This window comes from Haemorhous mexicanus, chromosome 3, assembly GCF_027477595.1.
Source record: "Haemorhous mexicanus isolate bHaeMex1 chromosome 3, bHaeMex1.pri, whole genome shotgun sequence".
Taxonomy (NCBI): Eukaryota; Metazoa; Chordata; class Aves; order Passeriformes; family Fringillidae; genus Haemorhous; species Haemorhous mexicanus.
The window spans coordinates 111,055,076-111,083,075 of record NC_082343.1 but is presented as its reverse complement, the minus strand read 5'-3'; the positions used below and the strand labels follow the sequence as shown (position 1 = coordinate 111,083,075).

The 28,000-nt window shown below is 44.2% G+C and overlaps 2 protein-coding genes across 9 annotated transcripts in view; one reads left to right on the top strand and one right to left on the bottom strand.

The window, feature by feature from the left end:
* ITSN2 (intersectin 2) overlaps positions 1-16,884 on the top strand; it is an 80,440-nt gene extending 63,556 nt beyond the window's left edge. For 5 of the 6 annotated variants that reach the window (XM_059842981.1, XM_059842982.1, XM_059842983.1 and 2 more), the window contains 11 exons: positions 8,312-8,433; positions 9,296-9,402; positions 10,011-10,194; positions 10,771-10,869; positions 11,022-11,189; positions 12,032-12,244; positions 12,968-13,089; positions 13,606-13,688; positions 13,834-13,917; positions 14,214-14,387; positions 15,411-16,884. In XM_059842981.1, the coding sequence (XP_059698964.1) occupies positions 8,312-8,433; positions 9,296-9,402; positions 10,011-10,194; positions 10,771-10,869; positions 11,022-11,189; positions 12,032-12,244; positions 12,968-13,089; positions 13,606-13,688; positions 13,834-13,917; positions 14,214-14,387; positions 15,411-15,568 (1,514 nt within the window). In that variant the 3' untranslated portion in view covers positions 15,569-16,884. Of the gene's footprint in view, positions 1-360; positions 810-8,311; positions 8,434-9,295; positions 9,403-10,010; positions 10,195-10,770; positions 10,870-11,021; positions 11,190-12,031; positions 12,245-12,967; positions 13,090-13,605; positions 13,689-13,833; positions 13,918-14,213; positions 14,388-15,410 lie in introns of those variants that run through there. The other variant, XM_059842987.1, reaches the window with a different exon arrangement.
* Positions 630-28,000, bottom strand: FAM228B (family with sequence similarity 228 member B). 3 transcript variants are annotated; one of them, XM_059842989.1, is made up of 8 exons: positions 27,831-28,000; positions 24,362-24,466; positions 20,902-20,973; positions 20,047-20,244; positions 17,889-17,976; positions 17,441-17,515; positions 9,415-9,565; positions 630-4,957 (listed from the first exon to the last, which is right to left on the bottom strand). In XM_059842989.1, exons 2-7 carry the CDS (start codon positions 24,452-24,454, stop codon positions 9,546-9,548), a joined length of 546 nt encoding a protein of 181 aa, XP_059698972.1. In that variant the 5' UTR covers positions 24,455-24,466; positions 27,831-28,000; the 3' UTR covers positions 630-4,957; positions 9,415-9,545. The 3 variants fall into 3 exon arrangements, with proteins under 3 accessions (XP_059698972.1, XP_059698971.1, XP_059698973.1); XM_059842988.1 differs by lacking the exons at positions 630-4,957; positions 9,415-9,565 and having other exon boundaries at positions 16,365-17,515; XM_059842990.1 differs by lacking the exons at positions 630-4,957; positions 9,415-9,565 and having other exon boundaries at positions 17,346-17,515; positions 17,899-17,976; positions 27,831-27,998.

Below are 28,000 nucleotides of genomic sequence, written 5' to 3'. Positions count from 1 at the left end.
TGTTGAAATGTCAGGGAATTTTGCCATTGCCTTTAAAAAAATCCTTAGGGCTTGACCTTGTGTTGAAGTCTACATGACAGAAGTTCTCCTTAGGAAGAAACTTTTTGTTCAAATGAATGAGCTGCAAGGGTTTGCAGAGTCAGCCATGGCTGGTCAGAAGTACTTAAATTTGTGTGTTTATAAATATGAAGCTGCAAGGGTGGAAGCTTGTGATGTCTGTTTTCAGAAAGTTGAATGTTCATCATTCCTTTCTGACCTTTTTGGTGTTGTTCTGTCTTTGTCCGTCGAATTCGTATGTTTCACTCTTCAAATTTATGTTCATTTTATCCTTCTTTTTTTTTTGTTTGTTTTTTTTTTTAGGACCCAATGTTGTCTTCCAGTGTGAAAGCACCTCAGAGACCCACTATCCAAGTTTGACTAGCGTGGAGGCAGGGTGGCCAGCCCTGCTCACGTGTCTGACACAATCCTTTTGCTTCGTTTGAACGTTAGATCCAACCAAGAAATTAGGTTTTCGTGGGTTTTCTTCTAATCTGCAGTTTCAGTGGATTTGTAAAAGCAGAAAGGATAGTGGGTCTTTGTGTGGCTTTCACTGCTGTTCATTCTTGTTTCCTTTAGTATTTCCTTTGGGATTGATAATCATAGTCATTAGCATGCATATCAAGTATTGTTTGCATGGTGGGATTGCAGACACACAAAGACCCACTATTTGCACAGTTTATCTGAGCTGTTTGGAATGGGCACTTGTGTTCTTTTAATGTTGTTATGTACATATTTTGCAGAATTAAAATGTTCATTGATTATTGTTCTAATGGACTTGATTTAATCTCTTATATACTGAGCTTTTAAAATTGGGGGCCTTCAACGGCTCATCCAGATACAAACCCTACCTGTCTGCTGCTGATAGTCACTGTGATTACAATCATGCTACAGGATCTAAGGGTTAGGTCTGGTGCACTCCATCCAGCCTTTTCACACCCTTTTTAACAGGGAAAAGAACTATTAGGTGTAGAGTGGAGGATATTTTAATGGTTTTTCTTCCTTCACAGTAGTACTACGGCAGGAATTCAGGTTGTTTTGGCTCAACCCATTTTATCCCTTAACAGCCTCCTTCCTCTAAATCCTGATCATTCATATTTGCTTTCAGTTTTGGCAAATGTGCTTAGTTGCTGCAGTAAGTACTTGCACAGCCCCTGTGTGACCAGGCCCTTCCCCTGCCCCTTCTTTTCATTAAATAGTTCATGGTACTGAATTGTTTGTCTCTGGCTGTGGTCTGCAATGATGTTTAAAGTACTGTCTGAAAGCTGCTGCTCTTCCTCCTGGCAAACAGAGCAGCAGCCTAATGCAGAGATTACCTCACTGAAGAGGTGTTGCCAGGAGAGAGACACTAAGAGAACCTGGAGTGAGGGCAGAGCATTTGCATTTAGATTTAGGATGGAACTGTGCTCCTCAGCCCACAGTCCTGGCCTGGTGGAAATGCAGTGCAGTATGAGCTGCCCTTGGCTTACTATAATGTTTGGAGGGAAGGAGGAACTTGTAACCTTGATTTCCCCTTTAAATAAAAGGATTAATTTGATTCTAGACTACTTCTCTCATTAAATAGTTCTCTGCTCTTGTAACAACAAGAGAGATCTCTAGATACAGTATTTAATTTAGTTGGTTTCCTGAACTTGGTTATGAAACAGCAAAGGTCACTTATGCAATCAGAAATGTTTACAAAACAAGCTGTTTGTTTACTATATAGACATATATATATATATAGATGAATGTTGTGAAGGTACTATCAGGAAAAGGTTAATCCAGTTGCAGAGATTTAAAAGCCTTTCTCCAAAATCCAATGTTATGTATTTAAATCCTTGATCAACTAATGTATATGTGCCCTTTAGTTCAGAGATGTATCTTCTGTGCAATACAGTCTATTCCATGTGCCTACAGAAAACTACAAATGGGTTTTTATTCTGGATGTATTTTGTCTGAACCAGTATTTTGTTACAGAATGAAATCATGTTGTTGTAGGCAAATAATGTGCTAGATGATCCTTTGAGTATTTCAGATTACTTGATTTCCTTTTGAGACCATGTTTTAAGTGTTTCTACTAAAATACACTACTCACCTAGAATTGCCTTCTCTGAATTCTCTCTTGGAAATTCTATTTAATACAGGCTGAAATGTGTTGTGCTGCACCAGTAGCATTGAGCAGTCAGGTACTGTAGGCTAAGATTTAGGTAATCTTCTAAATTATGTAATTTCTAAAAGGCAAAAAGTCACTGTTCATCTGTGCGAATTAAGCCACACTGACAATCAATGTTCAGTCAGTTTTCCTTGTATACCAGATTACTGCTAATTGTCTTTGAAATATTAAAAACAACTTCCCATCCTCACAAGGTATTTGTTTTGGAAATCTCCTAAAGTGGCATTCCACTAATTCTTAATTTTTTTTTTTAAACTGATACAGTTGAAGATTACAGTACTTTTGGCAAAGTTTCACACAGGTGGCCCTGTGTTGTTGTGTAGGTGTGAGCACTGATAATTATGGAAACCTCTGCCTCGAAGTCTGAACTGAAAAGTATTGAAGTGAAGCAATTGTGCTTTCACAGCTATCTTTTCATGTTTCAGTATTACCTGAGTATGCTCTAAATTCTTTTAAGTGTAATAATAAATATAATAATAAAAATACACCTTAACAATGCTGATTGAGAGGGACATAGTCCCTGCCTTCAGTATTCATCTGTATTGCAGAAGTCTGCCCAGCACAGCTCCTGCACAGTTGCCTGAGAGCTCTGCTGTCCTGCACAGTGGTGCAGAAAGAGCTGGATACACACATCAGATCATCCAAAGGAAAGACTATGCCAAGGATGTATTTACAGCAGGATTCTTTAAAAATAATATTCTGTATCAATGAAGCAGTGTGGCTATTGGAAGTTGCATTTAAATCAGACTTTACATTTAAAAATGCTACTTTTTCTCTGGTTGAGTGCAATCCACCCCTTTGTTGATAAAAAAACCATAGAGTTGAGTTAGGCTGGCCATCCCAGCCAGTCAAGTAAAATCGCCCTTATCTGGGTGAAAAAGGAGGTTGGCTGTGGAGCTAAGGGCAAGGTGGAAAACTGAGTCCTTTGTTGAACTCATGGTTCCCAGGCAAGAGCTGAGAGTCTAAATGTTGCTTTTTAACACAAGGTTAAAAAGTAAAACTGAAGCCAACATGGAAAGTAAAATATGCTGTTTGCTGTTGCCTGCAGTGTGGTACTTGCTAAATGTTGTTTCCTGTGGGCCAGCAGAGAATAGGGGCCCTGGTGTCACAGGGGGTGAGAACCAAACAGTGCTGTAAATGCACAAGAACGGGTACCAAAATGCTATTTCTGTAACTGTCTGGTTTGCATAATGGACTAACAAACTACAGAAGCCTGGTTTGACACAAGCTTAGTTCCTGATCCAGAGCTGGATCCATGCAGGGAAGGCCCTGGGCCACCACTGGGACCAGAGGCAGGGCTGGGTGTGTGAGGAGCCCGTGGTGGTGAGGGCTGGGAGCACCCAAAGCTCTGTCTCCACGTGGTTGATGGTGCAGTCAGGAGCAGAAGGCACAAAGCTCCATCAGAGAGTTGCACACTAATAACTGAAACTTCTCCCTCTGGTCACTGAACATTTCTGCCATCTCAGAGCTTTGTCAGATTGTATCCCTGTGTGATTCTCCTGGGCAGGGTTGGAACACCTGTAAATAAGTCTGCTGGTAGGAATGCCAACACTCCTTGGCCTGCAGCAGGAGCTGCTGCAGGATTGTGCTACTTCAGTGTAATGAACCCATAAAACTGCTGTGTTCTGGTGTGTGCTGCCTTAAAGCCCCTCCTTGTCCTTCCCAAGCTTGAGTGTCACGTGTGGGATGGTTGTTGAGACATGCAAATGCAGGCTGTGCTTAGCATGAGGCAATTGTTCACCTTCGGATTTGAACAAAGTTGTAAGATAACTATGCAAATGTATTTTATTAAAGGGACACATAAAAGGATCTAGCTTGTCTGTTGTGGTTTTTTGTCCATCTGGGGAGGATTTTTTTCCCAGCTGAATAGCTTGGAATGAGCATTGTGTCAACTGTGATGGAGTGACTTGATTTTGCTTTTAACCTCTTGAAAATTGATTCATACATTTCCTCTGTTGTAGCACAGTATCCTGTGTTTACTGATTAGGGGAGATTGGCTAAAAGTTTTTATTATCTCTCCCAGGGCCTGATGGAAACTGCCTTTTCCACAGTAGCAGATTTCTTGTCTTCATTCCTTTCATTGGTTTCAGAGGCTGCTGGTGGCTCCAGGAGTGACAGGAGTGTGTTGGCCTTGTGTGTGGCTGTGCTGGTGTCCCCTGATGCCATCAGCTGCCCTCTGGCTGTACTGAGGGGACTGTGCTAATGCACCATGGTCCTTAAGGGGACTCTTGGTCTTTTATGGCAGGCTGGGAAAATGGAGGCAGGAGAAAGACTCCCAACCTTTACCTGTTTTTCCCAGCCATGTCAGCTGGCTTCAGAGTCAATCAATCAAAACAAATAAACAACCCCTTCCAAAAAAAAATCCAATCCTAAACAAACCAAGGTATTTCCTTTAAAAAAGCAGTTTATATAGAATCATAAAGGTTGGAAAAGACCTTTAAAATCATCAAATCCAGTCATTAACACAGCACCAATAAACCACATCCTAAAGTGCCATATCAATATGTTTTGTAATACTTCCAGAGATGATGGCTCCACCACTTCCCTGGGCAGCTTTATAACCCCTTCCATGAAGAAATTTTTCCTAATATCAAAACAAACCTCTTCTCTATCCCTTAATAGAGTCCATTGGTCACCCAAAGCAGTTGGTGCCTCTGGTTAGTACATCCTTCCAGATGAGTGCCTGAGCTCCTCTTGGAGGGTGGAGATGTCTTTTCAGAGCTGTCACTTTTACTGGCTTTTTTTCCCCTGTCCATTGAGTGGGAAGGTCTGTTGGGAAAATAGTGACATATGTTATTTATCTGTCTTTCACTGGACGATTTCCTTTCTTCAAAAATGTTCCCTCTCCCCTGTGAGTGGGCTCATACCCAAAAAGTCAGTAATTGGAAAGGTCTTCTCCCCCAGCCCCCCATGTTTTTCAGGGCTTTGAATCTCCTGCAGAAGAGAGCATCTTTTCACTGTGAAACTCAGTAGTTTTTCATGCAGGGGTAGTTATGTTAGTCGGAAAAAATGCTCCTTGTTCAGGTATATTTGGAAAGTATAATTTTAAACACAACTTCAGAGACTGGGATTTCCTGTTTATAAACTCTCCAGGTTGTTTTACCCTGGCAGCTGCTTCCTCAGCTCAGAGAGCAGGATTTAGCCCAGAGGGCACCACAGTCAGTGTAGGCATCTCTCTGTTGCTGTGCCCTGAGTTTTCAAGGTTCCAGACACCCCCTGCTCGCTCTGGTGAGTGTTCTGGAGAGGGAGCTGGGCAGGCTGTGCCCCAGGCTGGCTGAAAGCCTGGCACTGCCTGCTCTTGGTGGGAGAGGCAGGCTGACTTCCCCTCCAGGGAGCAGGTATCTCTCTTGGTCAGCAGAGCAGGTGAGGAGCTGCAATTCCTTGCTGCAGACACTCCTGGAAATCCCACTGCTCTTCCTGAGCTGCCTTGGGAGCTTGGGATGAAGCCTCACCAGAGGGAAGCCAAGCCAAGAGCTTTCTGCTGCCAAACAAGGCAGTTTTACTGCTTCTGTGCACATTCCTGGCTGTTAAACCAGCAGAAAACTGCTTTCTTTTACTCCCCTTGGGATTTGTTTGCTGCCAGCATGTAAACAGGGAGTCAGATAAGTGCCAGAATTGATGCAAGGAAAGGAGGGAACAGCAGTGTGGGAGGAGAAGGGGTAGAGATGTAGCTCCACCCTTTCAGCATCAGTGAGCCCATGGGTTGCTGTGGCCACTTAGGAAAAACATTGGCAAATGCACTTGTTAGGCTGGTTTATTCTCCTTTTATTTTTTGTTTTTCCCTTCAGATTCGAGTGCCTGAATTCACTGCCTAAAATAAAATGTGGGGCTTGCATAATGTGTTTTTATGCCAGTATCATCAGAACTATCAAAATTTGAAGTGTTTTCACTAGTAAACACTAGTGTTTAAATAAAATTATATTAAATTCTAAATATAAAGTTGCATTCATCCCAGAAGCTGACAGTCCAAACACAAGGTTAGCACAGGAGCCAGTTAATGTATCTGAATTTTTGCATCTGATAACAAATTTATAAACCAAATCTATTTTAAAGCATAAAAAGGGCCCATTTCTCTCCCAGGCTTGGCCCCAACTTTCAGTGGTCAGCATGAAACAGACCCAAATCCCAGCATGTGGGTTGTTCCAGCAGCTGGGACAAGCCAACAGGATTCAGTCCATCCCTGCTTCTGTCACAGGAGTGCACCTTGCAGTAGGAAAGAGAGCCATTGGCCAAAGCTGAGACTTCCAAATCTGGACAGTTAATGTCTGGTTACTGTGCAAGCCCTTGGATGGTCCTGAAATTTCATGTCATAGTAACCAGGTGGGTTTAACCTCAGTCCTGTACAGACTGAAGAGTGACACAAGAATCCAGAAGTAGCACATTGGCCACAGACTGTCCCAATGGACTAAGAATAAATAAAAATTTGCAGGAATCACTTTTATCTGTAACTTCATTCCTTTTTCTCATCTAATTTTGGCCTGGTTGTAGCTTTGGGGATAACTAAGGCCAGAAGGAGTATTCTGTGTGATCAAAAGAGCTGCAATCCCTCATCTCTTCTTAAAAAGTGGTGTTCTTTCAAACCTTGTCAGAAAGCTTAAGATCTGTGATCCTCCTTAGGGTGCAAAACAAAACTGAAAAGTCCTGATTTTCAATCTAGCTCTTGTCTTTGCTGCTGTTTTACTTCTTTGTGTTGTTCAAAGGGTTTCCCTATTATGGTGTCCTAAAATTTCACTTATCAAGAGTTTCTCTTGTGCTGACAGTTGCTCTTTCAGAGCACCTTGATGCTGGTGTAGCTGGAACCTCAGTAGCCTGTGAGGTTCCCATTAGGCCACTGTCACATCAAGTCCAGCCTAATGTTTAGTGTTTCTTTGTTTCTTTCCCTCAAGTTGATTACTAACTCGCCTTCCCATGAGCAGATTTATACCTTGGCAGTGAACAGTCACATCCTTGTGTGCCAGGAGTGTCAGGGTGACAAGGGAGACACAGCCCTTCCTGCTGTAGGTCATTGTGCCTTTCACAACTCCTGTGAACCTTCATGAAGTATTGTTCCTCTAGAACTGCTGGATCAAAGTGAGTCCCTGTGATGTCCTTTCTGCTGTCCTGCCAAACCCAGAGTTCACCTGGTACTGCAGTCTGATGCCATCACACCCAGGGATAGATGGATGTTCTCAAACACTCTGTAATTGTTCCTTCTTTTTCCTTTTCCCCCACCCTGCTGCTTTGCAATATTCTGCTGTGATGGCTGACAGAGGGATCAGATTGACTTTCTGTGCTCTCCTTTACCCAGCTAAACACATTCACCTCTCTGGTTTTACCAGTTTTTGGTTTGGTTTTGTTTCAAAGTTTGAACACTGTTGTCTTGTTACTAACATCCAGTAGAGATAGAGTCGTGTGAAGCTGCAGGGTTTGCATGTTCTGACCGAAACTTGGGGTTTGTGACATTGACTGTCAGTGTGTTCCTGTGCATGATTTTGATTCTTCATCCTTGCTGCATGAAAATAATTCAATATAGTTCCAGCTCATTTTGGAAAAAAAAAAAAAAAAAGGTGTGCAGTTACACAACTACAATGTTGTGTTACAGCTTTACAAATTTGTAGTGGTGCTTTGTATCATCAGTTAATAACTAAGACAGAGACCAGCAATGGGATGGGGATTAAAAGTCCAATGTCCTAAGTCAGGAGCAGCCACATTTTCTATTACTTCATCTCACAAAAGACAACTTAGAATCATAGAATCATTAGGGTTGGGAAAGACCTTTAAGATCATAAAGTCCAAAAAGACATAGCTCAAGGTAAGAGAAAAGCACAGTTTCAAATCAGTGTGACAGAAGAGATGAGAAAAGTCATGAGACAAATGGAGTGGCAAGAAGTCAGGAACTCTTATTCAGCATCACAGTACAAGGGTGTTCAAAGAAATAAAAAGGCAATAGAGTGAAAAGTGACACAAAGAAGGGAGGGGGTCGATTGCTACATCACTTGATTTTGAAACTTGCTGCTGCTGCAGAGAGGGTTTACCAGTGCCTGTATAGTCTGAGCTATAGACTGCTGAATACTGTGCAATTTTGTTAATTTATCAGATTTAATGCCTTGAGTGGGATCTGAACTCCTGACTTACTTCCTGCAGGGTGTGCTGATCTCCAGAGCCTTGACACCATGCAGCCCATGGAAAGGAAAAGGCAGGGCTACATTCACGAGCTCATTCAGACTGAAGAAAGGTACATGGACGACCTGCAGCTCGTCATAGAGGTGAGATGTCCTGGATGTGAAAGTGCATTTGGAAAAAGAGCACCTCTATACTGAGTAATAACTATAAAGGGATTCTTGTGAATTGTGAGATGATGGAGGAAGAAAGGTGTGTGGACACCTCCCTTTCCAGTGAATGATATGTGTTTGCTCACCAGGCAAAGGCACCACTTTGTGAAACCCATCAGCTTACAAAGACCTTCCTGTTTTCCAAATCCTGTTCTTAGGTGTTCTGGCTCAGTAGAAAGATGATGGGCTGGGGCCAGGTGTCGAGCAGAGCTGCACAGAGCTGTGGAACACCATAAAAGCTTTGCATGTGCCTTATCCACAGTCTTATTTTTGGAAGCAAGACCACCTCCCTCAGCAGGACAGGGACAGGCCAGCATTAAGTGCTCTTGGGAGTCCAACTTGACCTCTCAGTACAGAACAATGGTGTGGTGAAGTGTGGCAGATATTAAATAGTTGAGTCACAAGGGTGCTCTGCTCCCCAGAGATGAGGTGTTAAGGGCCCCTGAGAGCAGCTGTGGTTCTGCACACAGGGTGACCCTGAGTGCTCTGGGTCAGGGGAGAGGAGCAGTGCCTGAGTGTAATTTGTGCAGTGACTGACCCTGAAATTACAGGAATGCTCTTCTGCTGAGCTGCCAGCCTGCAGGTCCCAGAGCTTGTCCTCACTTTGCAAGTGCTGGTGCCAGTGTCAGAATGGGGTCACGCACTCAGGGGAAACAGCTGTCACAAGTGCTAGTAAGAAATTGCTGTTAACTGCTGAGAAATTAGACACTGAACATTCAAAAAAAGTCACAGCTGGCCTATGCAAGAGGCTGAGCTGTTTCTATTCTCTGAAGAATTGCTCATTTTTTGGCTGCAGGTTTTCCAGAAACCAATGGCTGATTCAGGCTGTCTCACAGAAGGAGAAATGGGGCTGATCTTTGTTAACTGGAAGGAACTCATCATGTCAAATACAAAGTTACTGAAGTGAGTACTTACCTGCAGCCTTATATTTTCCTTTTCATTATTCTGTCGTTCTTTCCTCAGGAAGTTTGCTGGGTTTACAGTCAATATTCTGTCCTTGCTGATTATTTCCTGTGGATGCTTGCATTCAGAACAGCTGAATGCAGTCAGACTGCTTCAAAAGGAGCTATAATAAGAGAGAGGGAGAAATCAAAAGCAAGAACAGATGTACATTTGCTGTAATATCTTAGAAAAAAGCTCTACACAAAAGTAGGGAGCTTTTCTTCCCAGTTTTCTGCAAAGCAACCTTTTATTCTCTAAAAATAATCTTTAGAAAGATACAGTGGCTAGTAATTCACTGAATAGGATGCTGGCTGAATGTAGAGATTGATGCTGATTGTCCCAAAAACCTCAGAGAGTCCCAGTCCCCCAGACCCCATCAGGGAGATTGTTCAGCTCAGGGTGTTGTGTCAGGATGACTTCCTGGGGTTTCAGCAGGACCCTGTCACCTCCTGGAAGTGCCTGTGCTGTGTAAGGAAATTCACCTGCCAGGTTTGTGTCCTTGCAGAGGTGGATCTGTAAGGTTGTGACTTGGCAGCAAAGTTGGATGTTGATCTCTTTCCTGTCCGCAGAGCCTTGCGGGTGCGTAAGAAGACGGGAGGCGAGAAGATGCCGGTGCAGATGATCGGGGACATCCTGGCAGCAGAGCTGTCCCACATGCAGGCCTACATCCGCTTCTGCAGCTGCCAGCTCAACGGAGCGGCCCTGCTGCAGCAGAAAACTGACGAAGATGCTGATTTCAAAGACTACTTAAAGGTATCTGATTCAGTGGCTTTTGTGCCCTCTCCTTTCCTCAGTGACAGGAGCCTGTCTAACCAGCATCGACCACATCAAAATAAGAAGAGTAAAATCCTGCAAAAATAGCTAAGAGGCTTCCAAGGTGTATTGACATGGTGACCATGGCTAACACTGTGTATGCTCTTTATTTATAACTCTGTCTTTCTCTCTAGCTAATTTACTTAGGCCATAAAAGGAAAATTGCCAGAACAGTTGACATCGGGCATTTGTTTCTTTCATTGCTTTTTTCTCTTTTAACCTGAGTGGAGCCCGTGGTGTCAAAATAAAAGCTGGTACAGTTTTGAATGTAAGGATTCTGCATGAACAATGACCCTGTGATTTATGCTGGCAAAACATCTGGGAGCAATGACACTGCCAGCTTTCCTGTTTGTTCTAGATACAAATAGTGTCTGCTTACTGAAAAAATCTAATATCTCTTGGAATGCCTGGAAAAATGAATCTGCTCAGAGAATTTTCAGTATTCAGTGCCAGTGATGCAACTGTTTTCTGATGACTGATGCAATGTCTCTGCTAAATCTCTGGGTTGTACCACAGAAACTTGCCCTGGACCCTCGCTGCAAAGGAATGCCCCTCTCCAGCTTCCTCCTGAAACCCATGCAAAGGATAACGCGCTACCCCCTGCTCATAAAGAGTGTGAGTACCCCAAGTGAGGTTTTGTAGGTGAACGCTTTGAGTTTGATCTCCATAGCAAAAGCCAAGATAAAGGCTTGTCCCTTTATGGGGATTTCTCTGACAGGCTTACCTCTGTTTTAATCTTGCTTTCTCCCCTCTTTGATCCACGCCAGATTCTAGAGAACACTGCAGAGAACCACCCGGATCACAGTAACCTCCGGCTCGCCCTGGAGCGTGCGGAGGAGCTGTGCTCCCAGGTGAACGAGGGCGTGCGTGAGAAGGAGAACTCGGACAGGCTGGAATGGATCCAGGCCCACGTCCAGTGTGAAGGCCTTGCTGAGGTACCTGCACTGATGCTCTGCAGGGCTGGGGCTTTTCAGGGTCTTTTCAGCAAGGCTGGGGAGGGAATGGAAGTCTTTGCTGATATCCCTTATTGGAATATGATCCACTGCTGAGGCAGGGAAGCTTTTATTGAATTCTACTCACAGCCATAACGTGATGAACCATTGTTTTTGCATGGCTGTAGTGGCAGAGAAATATTAATTTATCAGCTTAAACGTGGTGCCATTTAGACCATTAAACAGACAGAAATAACTCTTCTCTCTGAACTCATGATCATGCTGCCACTGGGCTAAGTCAGGTGTTACTATGGAGGATTTCACTTAGTGTGTGTTTCCCAGGGTTTTCCTTCAAGCAGGCAGGGAACAGCAGCCCTCAGTGCCAGATCCTCAAAGATATGTGGTGTTCAGGCTCAGCCTTCAGGACAGCCTTCAAACTAAGGTGTGTGTGACAGTTCTCCACTGCATAAGGAACCAGGGCTTGACAGACCCAGAAGGTCTGTCCTGTTCCATCACCAAATCACCTGTAAGAAGTGACCTGACTGCAGCCTGTGCAGCCTCTTAAACACAGCTTCTGGACAACACAGAAGGGGCCATGCAGTAAATGCCTCCATCTGGTCATCTCTTTGTGTGGTTTTGGTAAAGCTTAAATCTCCTCTGAGGTGGGAGTTGTGCTGTGGCCATGGCTGATCACAGAACAGTTCCCTTCTCTTTATTTAGAATGGAATTCATTAAAGAAAAGAGAAGAGCATTTTCAGCAGCTTGGTCAGTCTCCACAGTGAAGAGGAGCAGGAGCTGATGTCTGCACAGACTTGCTGCTGCTAATGGGTTTTGTCTCTTCCCAGCAACCTGTGTTCAACTCCCTCACAAACTGCTTGGGACCACGGAAGCTCCTGCACAGTGGGAAGCTGTACAAGGCCAAAAGCAGCAAGGAGCTGTATGGATTCCTTTTCAATGACTTCCTGCTGCTCACCTACATGGTTAAACAGTTTGTGTCTTCTGGATCCGATAAACTGTTCAGCCCTAAATCCAACTCCCAGTTCAAAATGTACAAAATGGTGAGTGAGTCAAGGTGCTCCGAGTGTTGGTACAGTGGGCCCTGGCTTCTGATGAGGAATGCTGCTCTCCCACTGGGATTAGCTGTGTGGCCTCTTTTGCTGTCACAAGTGCACGTTCTGGCAAACAACTTGCACAACTGATGTTGGCTTAGTACTTGGAAAAGGACAGACTTCTGCATCTTGGTTTAACTAACACTTCCATCCACTCTGGGGGGAAGGGGCAGAAGTGTCATCATGCCTGAACAGCTGAGTGGGATGTTCAGAAGCAGGAGCCTTGACTTCAGTTTGCACAGGTTCCTGCATCCACAAGAAAATTCCTGTCCTTCAGAAAACAGTAGATGATGCAAAATTTTAGTCTCTGTGCCCACACAATGTGTCTTCTCAATATTCTGAAACTGAAGACATAAGCTTAACTATCAGGACTGCTTTCCCACAGAAAACATGAGAGATTCCTGGATTTCCAAGCTCCACACTGCAGCTCTGCTTGCACACTCCTTCCCCTTTCACAAAGTTCTTTGCCTAGGAAAGCAGAATGGAGTGAATTGCCAGAGAAATTTTTCTCTCAGCTCTTTCTTGCATCCTTTACATGGTGATCTCATTTTTTCTTGTGTCCTAAGACTTTCATTTTCCCTACAGTAAAACAGTGTATTTAAACATGCATATAGAGTTTCTGCCTGTTGTCACAGGGTGATGCTGCCACAGTGACATTTGCTTTTCTTTCAGCCGGTTTTCCTTAATGAAGTCCTTGTGAAGCTGCCCACAGACCCTTCAAGTGATGAGCCAGTTTTTCACATATCACACATTGACAGAGTTTACACACTTAAAACTGACAACATTAATGAGCGGTGAGTAGTGAAAATGCAAATCTGAGCTTAAACTTGTTCATTGATCTGCAGGATCTGTTTTCAGTGAGCTGACACAGGGACTCTGAGCTCAGGAAATAAACTCACTTGACTCTTATCTGAAAGAGAAGTTTTCTCTGATTTTGTTCTGCTTCTGCAGCAGCTCTTGCAGTGGCATCCAGCCACATCTGCTGCTCCTTGATGTTTCAGTTGTATCAAAGAACAGTTTAGGGCTCCAAAATCCAGCATCCCATAGGGCTCTTCCCTAGTCCTGAGCAGTCTTTAATGTAACCCAGCTGTCTTTAATAAAAGACAGCTCCATGTCCATTTATTGAGGCTGATTTGGAATGTGGCATAAGATTAAGTCAAAAAACTCCATCACCTTAGTCCATGAACTGACTTGATTTGTGATGGCTCTAAAATTTAGGGAGGAGAGAATGGGGAAAGAGAGTGGGGCAGAGTCACTGAAAATTTTGCTGCCTGTGGGATGACCCTGACTGTAGGGATTGCTCTCTGCAGGACTGCCTGGGTCCAGAAAATCAAAGCAGCATCAGAGCAATACATTGAAACGGAGAAGAGGAAACGTGAAAAGGCTTATCAAGGTACCCACAGAGTTCTGCATTTCCCTCTATCCACCTGGATACAGGGGCAGGCCATTTCCTGGAGGATGCCAATGTCTCCTTCAGATCTATTGCCAGTTCTTACAGTTCCAACCAATCTGTTTATTTCTGACCTCTTTGTTCCCAGCTCGTTCACAGAAAACCTCAGGAATAGGACGCTTGATGGTGCAAGTGATTGAAGCAACAGAACTAAAGGCCTGTAAGCCCAATGGTAAGTGAGGGAAACAGTCTCAGAGCACTTTTATTCCTGTAACATTTGGAAAGGCTTGCTGAGAGAGAGGAGTTGGTCATTTGGGAATCCCTGTGGTTTGCCTACAGTTTCTATATGAAATAGTCATTCTTCAGTTTCAGAGGACAGAGTGAAGAACCAGCTCTCTGCTGCTCTGGGACATAGGATTGCCTGATCCACATCATCTGGCAGCAGCATTGATGTGTGTCCAGGCAGGCTGCAGATGGAGGGGGAGGTTCTGCACTGCAGAGGGGTTTCACTCCATGTTCTGTGTTTAGGGAAGAGCAACCCGTACTGTGAGATCAGCATGGGCTCACAGAGCTACACTACCAGGACCCTGCAGGACACCCTAAACCCCAAGTGGAACTTCAACTGCCAGTTCTTCATCAAGGATCTGTATCAGGATGTCCTGTGTATCACCATGTTTGACCGGGATCAGTTCTCACCTGATGGTAAGTGTGAGTATTTAGGCCTGTAGGTCTGACTGCTGCCTGAGAAGTGTTGGGTAAAAACAATGCCTCAGTACTCAGGAGGTTCAACAGCCTTCCAGAGCCAGTAACTCCAGGCAGTCAGACCTGATCCCAGTCTGGCTTCTGTATCAGACACAGAATTATTTTCTGGTCAGACTGAGGAGACAGATAAGTTGAAAGCAGAAATTCTACTCACAATAAGTGCTCAAAAATAAGGTCCTGGGTTATATTTTCACAGCAACAGCTTGATCAGCTTTCTTGTTGCTTGGAAACTGAGCACGTTTTTGGCAGTCAGTTGCTTCTCATATTCTCTGAAAGGTTAAGTGCTTTTTCAGGGCTCTGACACACAGTCAGTTATTGCAAATTTGCAGGGAACTGCCTTGACCTGAGATGCCTTGTGTGTAACCATAGCTCAGTCTTTTCTCCTGTGAGTTAATGTGAGTTTGGCTGGACAGCTGAGTCTTGTTTTTCAGTCCATGGTGAACCTTTTAACGCACACACACACAAAGATGTCATGTAAGAAATAGTCACACAGAAAGTTTATGATTTCTGAACAGGACTGTAAACCTACTAGTAGAGGTAATTGTTGAAGATCATTCTAGTAAAAAGTATGCTATATAGGCATAATTAAAAGTTGGCTGAGCCAAAATAGTTGATTTTTTTACTGTCTTTGAGCACCTCAGCTGATTTGTAAACAAGTTCCATCACCTAACTCTGACCAGCCAGCTCTGAAACTGAAGAACACTTGAAATTGTACTTCTGAAAGGGTATTTTCTAAGAGTATTTTTAAAGCCCTTAGCTCAAACCGTGACATCTTCTAAAAAGACCCCTTTTTGTCACTGCTGGCTGGTTTACACAGGGCTGGCGGCCAATCCAACTGGAAGCCTGGGAGCAGTGCTCTGGAACTGAGCACATACCCCACAGCATTGCATTAACCTGCCTCACTCAGATTTTCTATGGTCAATATCTTTGCCTAATGAAATTTCTAATTCATTTGCCCAACAGATTTTTTGGGTCGCACTGAAGTCCCAGTAGCAAAAATCAGAACAGAACAAGAGAGCAAAGGCCCCACAACTAAACACTTACTGCTGCATGAAGTTCCAACAGGAGAAGTGTGGGTGCGCTTTGACCTGCAGCTCTTTGATCAGAAAACACTCCTCTAAGAACGCTTTCTTTTTAATTTATGAAGGACAACTGAAGCCAACAGCCTGAACATCTTTTGGTAAAAGATTCCTTGTCCCATGCTGGTGATTAAGCAAGAATTCCTGCTGCTTCTGTATTTCCTCTTAGTTTCTGGTTGTGCTTAGTTCCTTGCAGTGTTCCCAGTTGTTGTTGATCTATGCAAACACAAATGTTACTGTAAATACAGTACTATAGCTCAGTGCCTTTTTATTATTTTGGAATATCTTGGGTTTGGATGCCAATGTTTCCATTTTCAGGGCCATAAAAAGTATTATGTAGAAATGTGGCACCAAGCTGTATGTATATTTTACCACTGAGTCTGACATACAGACTGAGGAATGGTTTAAGCTCAGCACTAGAATCATTCCATTTGAAATCTTAAAAGTGATATCCACTGGAATTTTCCCATCTCAGGATGATCGTTTTAACGGTTAAATGCTGAAGAAGCCTTAGCACTGGAGAAGTCTCCAATATATTGTATATTCTTTTAAGAATTGAGCATAGTTCTTTACTTGACTTTAGTTCTGCACTGGAATCAGTAACTGCTACTTGATTTTTCTTTCTGCTTCAGTTTGATTTTATCGTTCTCTGCTGAGACAATGTGGTTGTGAAGAATAACTAGAAAAAAGTATTTTAAATACTGTGACCCACAACAATGTGGCAAAATACTCTTCAGCTCTTTGGGGTTTTTCCTAAGTATAAGTTATTTGTGTACATTTCCTTGGTCTTGCAGACCTCCATGTGAATCTTGAAGCTTTGACATTGCCAACATGTATATAGAGAGTAAAATATAAGTTTATTAATTTGTCTACAGATGTTTATTGATGCATAGTGATTTTAAAAAAGTATATTTTATTGTACAGGGGAATGTGAAATAATGAGAAAAACTTATAGGATTTGTTCAAGGAAAGTTTATCACAAGTTTAAAAGGTTTGTTCTGGGGAGCTGTGATCCCAATATAAACTGTAAAATGAACTGGCTGAAATGAAAGAAAAACTTTTTCTTGGCACCAAATCAGGGATGGTTTAAAAAAAAAGAAAGTTTGTTTATAAATATTTGTTACATTGTAACCATTCTATTTCCTCCTTTAAACTGCTTTGTTGCAGAAGCACAGCATGCAGTTCTGAGTAGCCTGTGCCCTTGTTTCCCATGGGTGCAGAAATTCCTCCTGAAGTCTGGCAGTTTCCCTCCCAGTCACCATCTGTGCACCCTCCTATTACTGAGTCAACCTCTGTTACATTTAACAGTTTTCTGTGGTTCAGTATTTCTAATCCTAAATAAAACTCAACCTTGGCAACTCTTGAGAGATTGTGTCTGTACAACAGGAGTTTGGAGGACAGAGAAAATTCTGTTTCTAGGCTCTGAGCCCAGAGCTACTGGTCAGCCACAGCAGCAGGGAGATGGGACTGCACTGGCACAGGAGAGGGTCAGGTTTGAGGGCACTGGCAGCAGCTGCTGCTCAGCACCAGCTCTGCAGAAAGCACCAGATGTTTTGGACACCACTTCCCATCTCCTCTCCCCTACTTATTTCCAGCCTTCTCAAAACACCTACGATGTATGTTACAAGTTTGATTTACTGCTTGGACACTGTCTCCAGGAGAGAACACCAGCACTGTCTTTACTGAGCTCAGCCCAAATTAAACCTCCCAAAATAGCAGGTTTTGGCTTATAGAGCATTAAACTCGATCTGGCAAGTAGAGGCCAGAGCATCTCAGACATTTCTTTGGCTGCTGGGTAACAACATTTCAGAACTACATGTTTAAGACAGTAAGTTTATTGCAGTTTGCCCACAGACCTGCCTGGCCTGTTCTCACTTGCTTTGGCAGTGCATGCCTGTAACCTGTAGAGGGTACCTTTGATGGCTGTGCTTGCTGCTGTGGTCAGCTGGAGCACAGGTGACGTCATTGTGCTGGTTGATGAATTCCATCCTTTAAAGAGAAGGAAAAAGACTGTTGCCATGCTTCTGTAAAGATCAGCAGAGCTGTCAGATTATTTCCTTCTACACAGCACACACTAAGCATGCCTGGGAACTCTCCAACCTTCCTTAGACAGGACATCGCCCCATGCTTCCATGATGGATTTGAAATGAGGAAAACAAACCTCCCCCTGCCATTGCTACTGTGCCTCAAAAACTGGGCTTAGTATAGATCCAATCTGTGTTCCTGGTGAAAACCATGTTCAAACACTCTTGGGCTTAAATGCAGCAGGAGTGAGTTAGTAAAACTAGAACATGCTCCCCTGGAGCAGCACATCAGTAACATGCTCTGTTAACTTCCTGCTGATCAAAGTGGGACTCCAAACCTGCTCCCACCTTCCAGCAGTCTGTGCATGTCTTCTGGAAGAATGGATCATACTCTGATGGGTCATAATCATCCAAAAACACATAGCCCTGTGGGAGAAGCAGGTACTGGGTCAGGTCTCAGAAGCTATTGGTGTTACAACAGTGAGAGAAGGCAGCCTGGGTGGGACAGAGCCAGGCACAGCATAACACGGCACCAGAGGTGGTTGAAATCTGAATTCTGTGAAAAAAGAATTCCCAATTTTCATACACTGCACCTCAGAAAGAAAGTGACTGAACTGTAACAGGAAAATTCCTCCATCCATTTTAATTTACCACAGGCATAAATACATAACAAATTATTTCACGAAGCATCCAGAAATAGTGACAGGCTAAAATGCTAACCTTAACTAGGACAGTCAAGACAATGGAATTTTTATTTTTTTGGAAAATGTTTTTCCAGAGAAGGAAGCCCTGAGATTGGCTCCGTTTCTCAGAGCATGGTGCTAATGACACCAAGGTCATAGGTTTGATCCCAGAATGGGCCACTCACTTAAGAGCTGGACATGATGATCCTTCTGGGTCCCTTCTAACTCAAAATATTCTGTGATGTCAGCAGGACAGATATTAAAAGGAAAAACAAGAGTGAGTGAGTCCTCACTAGAAACAACCTTAGGCAGGTCACTGGTCTGGAAGATACCAGAGTTCCATGTCTGGGTTCAGTCCATCTGAACTGGCTTTTCCATCTATACATTGGAATAAAGACCTGAACCCACACCTCATGGTCCAGGCCACAGCTCCATCTCATCAACAACACTGCCACAAGTGAAGGAGAAGGCTGATAACAGGGAAGAGAGCAAAAGAAAATGGGCAAAAAGAAGGGAGGGAAGGGAAAACACATCCAGAATTAACCACATTAACTAACCCACACAAGTGTCTCAAGTTCTGCAAAATCTATCATATGCTGCCACAGTTAATGCAAACTTATGCAAAAAGCCTGCTTTTTCAGACATGCTGGTGACAGACCTGACACCACAGAGAAAGGAGAAAAGGTAGAAGCTGATCACTGATGCTGCTGCTCCCCTTCAGGCAGAAGCACACATCCCAGTACATCAGCCATTGCTTCTGGAGGGCACCCATCAAATTCCTGACCTGGCACAGCAGCTTGCAAGATGGACTGATGCAGACCCAGATATGTGCAGTACACCCAACATAGCCTAAATCCCAGGACTCCAGCAGTAGGACTGGTTCAGTTCTTTGTAATTTCATGCAGTTTAAATGCATGGGTCTGTCACATCAGGCCTTTGAAAAAGATAGTTCTAGTCTCTTTAAAACAACACAGCTCCTATGGCATTTTCATTTCTGGATAACTAGGTTGTTTACAGTCTCACAACTCCACTGTGCAGTGTTTTCCACTGACAACAACTGCCTGTTCTCATAAAGTATTATTTTTGTGGCAGATTACATAACTGCTTTTATTTTTCTCTTTTTTTTTTTTCATTCCTGAGATGCAGAAAGTTTACTTGTGGGATCTGACATTCAAGAGTGGTGTGAAATTAGGAGCAAAATGAAGAAAACTAACAAGTATTTTCTACAGTGACTGCAATTTGCTATTTTTGTGAACACTGAAACACACGGAACTATAAAATCCATTAGTTGGGTCCATTACCTGCATGCAGACTTAACAAAATTGTTTGTATCTCCCTGTTCCCATATTTTTTCTTTTTTGAAGCTTGATCAGTAGCATCCAAGGCCACAAAATCATTTCACTCATGCTCTGCCAACAGAGCTGCAGTACTGCTGTAGCTGAACTCCTTAGACTTGAGAGTGCAGCCCACACCCTGCTCACTCAGCCTTTGGTTTGAGCAGACAGAGCTCAAGGTTTTCCTACTAAATGGTCCAGCCCACAAAGGCAAGCACACCTCAGCAGGGTGTCTCACCATATTCAGACCCCAGCAAGTGTTCACTGCACCAAGCAATGCTGCTGTTCATAGCTGCTGGTGAATGCAGGCAGCTGTAACATCACCATTACAGAAGTCCTTGGGAAATTAAGTTACAGAAGGGGTATATCTGAACTCGAGGTTACTTCAGAAGCAGGAAGTAACAGCTAAACCCCTGAACTTGTCCACAACCCTCTGTATACAACCCCCTCCATAAGAGAAATATATTTCTCATTGATACCTTCTTTGTACAGTAGTTTAAATATTGAGAGAATTGTTCTTGTCTCCTTTTCCACACTTCTTTCTCTGACTGGCTGTTCATTTTGTCCTTCATTTTCTGCATAAGTGGCTCTGAAACATTCTCAAGATATTTTTTGTACAGAAGCTCTGTCTTTCTCAGTTCTAGGAAATCCCTGTGCTTCAAATGTACGTCCAGCTCCTTAAGTAAGAAATGGAAAATAAAAACCATATAAACTATTGGTCAATGACAGTAACGATTCCACATGTAAAAGTCTGCAGCTTGGCTGACCTGACTGCTCACTGCTCAAAGTCATCTATTTTCCAGCCCTTCCTTCTGCTCCTCCCTCTCCACTTCCCACCACTTATTTCCAAGCTTGCCCTTTCAAGAGCTCTGGCATTCAGACACTTAATTTTTGAAGATGTGGTGCAAAATTGGCAGAAAATGACTCACTTTTTCCCATCAGGTCATTGAGCAGAAATCACTGCAGAGCAGGGGGCTGCAAGCACCAGACTGTGCAAAACAGGCAGCAGAAGGACATTCCCTGCAGGACTGGCAATCTGCTGGAGCAGATCAGAGCAGCCCTCCTGCCCTTTGCTCACAGCACCACTGTCACAAATTACCACACCAACAGAACAAATATTAGTGCAAACAGGCAGTTTAAGTCACCTGGGATTCACATTCAGGGTTACTACTTCAGTCCTATCCAGAGTGGACTGAAAAGATCAGAAGCTCAAAACTCTATATTAGTTTTTTAAGAATACAGGCAATTAACATTTTCTCATGAATCACTGTTTAAGAACTAAAAATACTTACATGCAGGAAAGCACACAGCAAATGAGAAAAGAGCACACTTACCCTCACAAAATTTTCTCTGTCCAAGATGCACTGAGCAGAAGCGATGATGTCTCGGCTTTGATCAGGTGCTGCCTAAGAAAACATGAAAAAAGCCCACATGAGATGAAAACAGGACTTAGAGCAGGAGTTAGATTTACTTTTGAATCAAAATATTCAAAATAATTACCAGTGTCATGAATAAAGGCACATTATACCACAACCCAGCTGGCAAATCCTTGCAAGATTTGCTCTGAACGGTTGGGTTAAGTAGCAACAGAAGAGCACTGGAAGAGCTGGAAAGAGAACTGGAATGTACATGCTTAGACCTCCTTGGCTGCTCCTCACCATGACCAAACACCACCTCCTCCTTGCCGCTGTTTCTCACCTGTGCCAAACATGTGGCTCTTCAGACTCCTGCACTCCAGACAAGGAGTTCAGGCAATGCAGACCAAATCTATCATTTGGGGATAGAATGCATTTTATGCATAGAATGGAATATTAGCCTGCTACTCCCTGTGCTTAATATTGATTTTTAATTCCAATTGATGGTGTAGTTTTCAGTCATGTCTGCCTTGGCCCTGCTGACCAGCTCCACACTCCTAAAGGTTTATTACACTAAGATGAGAAGGACGTCACACATCAGAGTAAGCAAGGAAGAGACAAGAAGTATTAAAAATTCCACCAAAAACAAATCAGAAAGAGGAAATCTAAATTTCTGGCATGTTTCAGGACCCTTACATACTACTATTTGAAACAACTGGTATCTTGTATTATGCCTGATGAATTTACTTCACCTAGTCACAGATCCTTTCTAAAGTCAGCACCATAACAGCTGCACAAAGACATGGCCATCACTCCAGCTAAGAACCATCACTGGTGATCAGAAGAGCTTTCCTTCAGGATGAGACACATGTGAAGGAGTTGGGTGTCCTTTCACTGAAGGAATGAAGTCCCTTCTCCCTGGAAAAGGGCAGGCCCAGGGGCAGCCTCATCACAGTACTACCTAAAGGGCAGCTACAAAGAGGATAGAGGCTCTCACTTCACCAGAAGCCACCGCAAGAATACAAGAGATGAGAGGTACAAGGTGCATTGGCAGAGCTTTCGTCTCGATGTAAGAGATAAGGTTTTTACAGTGAGATCAATCATTCACTCAACAACTTCCCCAGGGATGTGGTGGAGTCCCCATCACTGAAGGTTTTCAAGGTGCAATTGCACAGGGAGCTGGATACCCTCATCTGGTGTCTCTTTTCATGAAAGGCTGGGCCAGACGGTCTTCCAAGGTCCCTTCCAGCCTGGGCTCTTCCATGAGTCTGTGATTCTAACTAGTCACAAGCTTGTTTCAGGCTTGTTTCAGGGAAACTTTTCCACACACCAAACTGCAAGTAATATAATAAAACTGCCTCAAAAGGATGCAAGAGCTCAAAAAAACCCGTTGAATCTGTTGCTAATTTTAGAATTCTTTGCTCTCCTTCTCCATGACAAACATCTCTCAGTGTCATGGTTTGAGCCTGGCGCAATCCCAGTGCCCCCAGGAAAATGCCTCCTCCCTGGTGTCTGCTGTGAAATGTGATCAGAAATAGAGCAAAGCAGGCTCCAGCTTAGGAATAAAAGGGAAAAAAAACCTTTATTAACCTACAACTATAAAAGATAACACACAGAACTCAGGATGAAAACCTTCCAAAAACATTCCTCCTCCCCCCGCCCAAATTTCCAATACATTCACCCCTCAGATCACCAACTCTCATTCCATCACCACCCTTCAGATAATCAATTCTCAGTTCATCAAGGAGAGAGGAGTCCCTCTTATACCATAGGCTTCCCCAGGAAACACAGTTGAAACCTCTTGTGTTTCTATGTCACACATGGCCCTGCCCGGAGATCATTTGCCATCGTGGCATCTTCATTCCATGCCCAGTGCTCTCACCACTGTGCATGGACCAGAGCTGCTTCTAGGGTTTTCCTTTTTAAAGGGTGCTTTGCCCAGTTCCAAAAAGAGCACAGTCTCTCACTTTTGGGACACCTGTCCCCCCCCCAGATTTCACCCCCTGGGGCCGAGGGGTCTCGAGAACAGAGATCATCTTCTTCTTCTTCCCTGGAGACGGAAGGCACCACCACCACCCTCCTCACCCGTCGTCTCTGTTCACGACACTCTTTTACATCACATCACTGCACTCTCTTGGCTCCGAGCCATTGCCTCCCCCCTAAATGCAGTCTCTGTGTCACAGGAAAAATGGTTCTGTCCATGGCCATATAAGAAAAGTCCAGCCAAAGGCCACTCCATCACCTCCTCCCACCTAAGATTCTTTTCAGCTTCTCTCATAGCTCATTTTCTCTTATCTCATCTCTGTCTCTCTTCTTATTCAACTCCAGGAGGAATCAGCATTTGCAAGGCTTCCATCATCCAAGAAAAGGGTTAAAAGTCTCAGGCTCTGCCTGTCCAGAACTCCCACAGGCAGCCTGGCACCTCCTCACAGCACCCCCCCTTCCCCCTCACTCCCGGCCGTGCTATCAAATTTCAAGGTGGCACAGGCACAGACACCAGCTCTCTCTCTCTCTCCTGGGGGGGCTGCCCAAAGCCTCTCAGTGCTCCTCCACCCTTCGATCTTGCAGGGGCCTTCACCTCCCTTCTCTGTCCCAGGCCCAGCCTACGTCAACTCAGGCCTCGTGGCCTCCCCTCCCCGGCCCAGCTCGGAGCTGGGCAGAGGAGGTCTGATCTCTCCTTCACAGACGGAGCCCAAGAAAGAGAGCTTCCCCCAGGAGTTCTCAGCTTTTAACCCCCCGTGTTCTCAGAGGAATATCCATGTCCTCAGTGGCCATACCAGGTGCCAATATTCAAATCTGAGCACCTATTGGTTTGACCACAGCATCCCAAAAAACTCACTTCCTCTCAAACCACGACACTCAGATTTTACTGAACTTTGAAAATAACAATCTTTCATTCTTCCCTTCATAATTTCTATTTAATTCCTCCACTCACATCTTCACACAACAGAAGCCCTTCCTTCTGTTAGCCAATCTTTGGCAATACTTTCCTTCCCAAAATGTCCGCTGCAATCAAAGTTATTGGCTGTGCCACTCTGCTGGTGCTGAGGAGAACCTCTGGATAAATGCAGGAAAAGCTCTGCATAAAAGGACAACCTCCTTTACAAAGATCAGGTTCTCATCCAGGTACTACAACCAAGGCAAAAACTAGGATGGAATGGTAAGAATTAACACAACTGCAACACCCATTCCTGAGTGTGCTGTCGAGGACTGAAGCACACAGCTCCTGCTCAGGGCTCAGAGATGAGTTCAGGCACATACCAGGCATGGAAGTCTGGAAGCACAGCCAGACCAGAAAACGCTGTTAGGATTTCAGTGGGATTGTGTGGCCAGTTCCAGCACAGGACCCAATGACACACCTGGGCTCCCAGTTACAGATACTCTTCTCTGTGTTGCTCACAGTAGAACCTACAGCTGAAGGAATGCTGGGGTCACTCACCTTCCAAGGCTCTTGCTGTTTGGGTTTTCTCACAGGTTTCCCATTTGCAAATCTTTGTAGCCAGGGACTTTTTGAGTAATTCACACTACCCATGGCTGGATTAGTCTGGGAAAAACAATAAAACTGTCAAAACCCATAAAAAATATTGTATTAACAGCAAAATCTAAATTTTCTTACAATTCCTACTGATCAGTGAAATAGCTCTCTAAAGGACTTCTAACTGCTGATACCTGCAGCATTTTCCTGTCACAGTAAATAAAACACAGAGATGAAGTATCAGGTTTACAATCAGACACTGCCTCTGGTGGAACTGTCTGTCCTCATCTCCACACACCACGGATAGTACATTTTGTTTCAGAGAACAGTGATTGACAAATTATTTGAAAATGCCTGTCAGCTCTGGAAACATTTCAGAGTTATCAAATTTCACTTCCAGACCATTACTTCTTTCCTTTATGCCTTTTTCAATCAGATAAAATTCCTTTCAAGTAACTGCTACATCCCACTATGGCTACACTTTATTGGTTTTTAAAGTTAGTTCTACCAGATGAAGCTTATGCTGAAGTGCTAACTCAGCTCCAGTCAGAAAATTCCATCTTCTCTCCTGTATGTGCATCAGGATATCTGGATTGATTTATAACAGAGACAGTGCAACCACAGAGACAAACTGCCCTTTACAGGAACCTCCATTTAAACCCCTATTTATCTCAGATTCACTGGAGACACACTGCTTCCAGGAAACAATGGATCCATAACATTACTTGGGTAAAGAATGGAACAAAATAAAAGCTTGCTTTTCCAGAGATACTGACCCCATGTCTTCAGACAGATCTCTCAGTTAATAAAAAAAAATAAATCTGATATTCAATTATTTTTTGCAGTATCTAGTTATAAGAATCTACAAAGACTCTTGGGTATTCATAGAACCTTTTTTTTTTTATATTCATAGAATCTTTTTTCTAAGACAACACTTGAAAGTTTATTCTGTCCAATCCACCACTTTAGTGACAATATCTGACTCCCAGCTTACCTCTCTGGAGTGCAGATTCAAATTTCTTACCATCAATTCAAGGTAAAGTCTGTAATCTGTCTTTGTTTCATTTTATATTCCCTGCTCTTGTACACTGACAAAAACATCTGCTGGGATATTTCTGCATCCTCACAGCAATGTTCTCCTGTCTTTTCTGACTGAAAGAGTCAGAAATCACAGGAGAGCATATGTTGGAAGGGACTTCAGGAATTCACCTACTCCTTTTGCCATTTTCCCAACCTGGAAATGAATCTTGAGATAATTTTAGTAAGGAGGTAATATAAAAGGGGATCTTTATTTGAAGACCTTCAGAGGCAGTTATGGAAAGATGTCCACACAAACCCCTCCCAGGGTGAGCACATTTTTATAGGTTTTAGGACATTAGCATAATTGATAAAAAGCACCAATTAGGAGGACAAGTGGTGATGCAATTCCCCCCGAAGTGAAGCCCCTTCTCTGGAGCCCCCCTTCAGCACTAGCTGTACTTTGTCCATGAGAATGTATCCCAAAGAGTTGTTCTCAGCCTTGCTTCCCAGGAAGAACCAAGATAGGACAGGGGCCTTGTACCTCTCGGGGCTTGGAGCTCTGGAATTTGATTCTCTTTCTGCTTAGGGAAAGGCCATGGAAAAGTACTGGGAAAACTAGTTACTAATACAATAGGTGATAGAGCTACAAATATATGTGTGAAGAATACAGAGAACATATAAAAGAAAGAAAAGGCAAAACCCTAATGACATCAGTCTCAGTGCCAGCTTGAAGAAAAGCAATTTCAGAACCAATTTCTGATACAAAATTAACAGGCAAACAGCAAGGGCTGAAGAGATTTGGGTATGGATGTGCTATAGATTTGGCATCAGAAAAACCCAACACACTTTCCTATGAGCAATATAGCCTCCCTACAAGCACAGGTGCCACAGGCTCCTGTGTCATGCCACCATTTACAGATTTCCTCCAACTCCAAGCAGTTTGTCCACCTCACAAAGACAGACTGAGCACAAAGCAGAGGAGGTGCTTGACCTCCTCAGAGAATTGGGATCCCAGGGGAGATAAAACAGAGCGAATACAGAGAATCTGCCTCTGCAGCAATCTGCCTTCAGGAACCCACAAGTGGTAAAGACTCTAGCTGCAGATTTCCCTCCACCAGCAATCTTCATAATTCAAGCTTCTACTGAATCTTAATCCTTTCTTTTTCTGCTTTTTTGGACTCTTGCTGGGAGATGCCAAGCCTCCTCTCTGCAAAGGCAGGGCTCACTGATATGAGACAGCAGCTGTTTTGCAGGTCTTGAAACTACAGATTTAATCACAGGCTTAGACAGAAATAGAGTAAAGGATTTCCAGAATCTGAGTGGATAAAACAAGCATTTAGTCAATCTAGCAGTTGCAGTCTGCAGATGTCAAATCCCATGAGCAGGTTGGCTGTCCTGTATCAGGACATTTGTTTGACTGTGCCAGATCCCAGGAAGCATCCAAGGCCAGGTCAGATGGGGCTTGGAGCAACCTGGTCTAGGGGAAGGTGTCCCTGCCCATGGCAGGGAGTTTGAACTAGATGATCTTTAAGGTCCTTTCCAATCCAAATCATTCTGTGATGATTAAACCTGAGAACAACCTAAAAATCCTTGCTAGATAAACATGCATCCTTCCGTGCTGTCAGCAGTGCAGCTCTGTACCAGTAAGTTTTAAAGACAGGTTTCTCTTCTTTCCTCTCAGTAAAACAATGTTCTTCCCCAAACACCCATCTGCTAAAATTCACACCCTCTGTGCCCAAACACGAGGCTTTGCAGCAGCTTTGAGGAAACACATTTTAATCACTCTGTCTCAAATACAAGCACCCTCCCATATGCCTCAGTCCTTTCAAAATCCCGTCCAACCACGTAGGCTCACGTGTCACTGCACGGACGCCACCCTGCACAAGCACAGCCGGCTGCCTTTACTGGCCCCCCCGCATTGCCTCAGGGGCAGGGGCAGAGAACGGAGAGAGAATGAGTCTCTAGTGCGAGCAGGGCAGCTCAGCGAACAGAACCTTTCACACTGAGACTGCTGAGCCAACCCGTAACGCGTGCATGCCCGGAGGGGCCTGGCCTGGCCCAGCACTTCAGAGCAGCGATGAGATAAAGGCCGGCGGAAGGGAAGGGCTGAGACCCTCCGGGCACGGCTCGCCCCGCACCCTGCCCGGTCCTGAGGCGGGTTCCGCAAGCCCTAGGGAAGAGGGGGCGGCCAGCAAGGATCCACACCTACTACCCCCGTGCCGGGGTCCCTCACTGGGGTGGTGAACACAGCCCCATGAGCCCCCAGGCGCGGCGGCACAAGGCTACAGTCGAAACCAAAGCCGCCCCCCACAGCCCCGCCTCGCTGAGGGGAAAATGGCGGCGCGGCGCGCCTTGGTCGCGCCTCACATCAGTCGCACCGCCCCTCCGTGATCTTAAAAAAATAATCCCTCACCCATCACCCACAGCCTCTCGGGATGAGGAGATGCCACCCGTGGGGAGAGGAGCCCGGCTACCCGTGGGGACAGAGCACAGAAACCTGTGGGGACAACGTAGCGGCAGCCCTGATCTGGTTCCCCAAAGACAGACGGGGCGGAGGCACGACCGGATCCCTCCGCGCCCGGC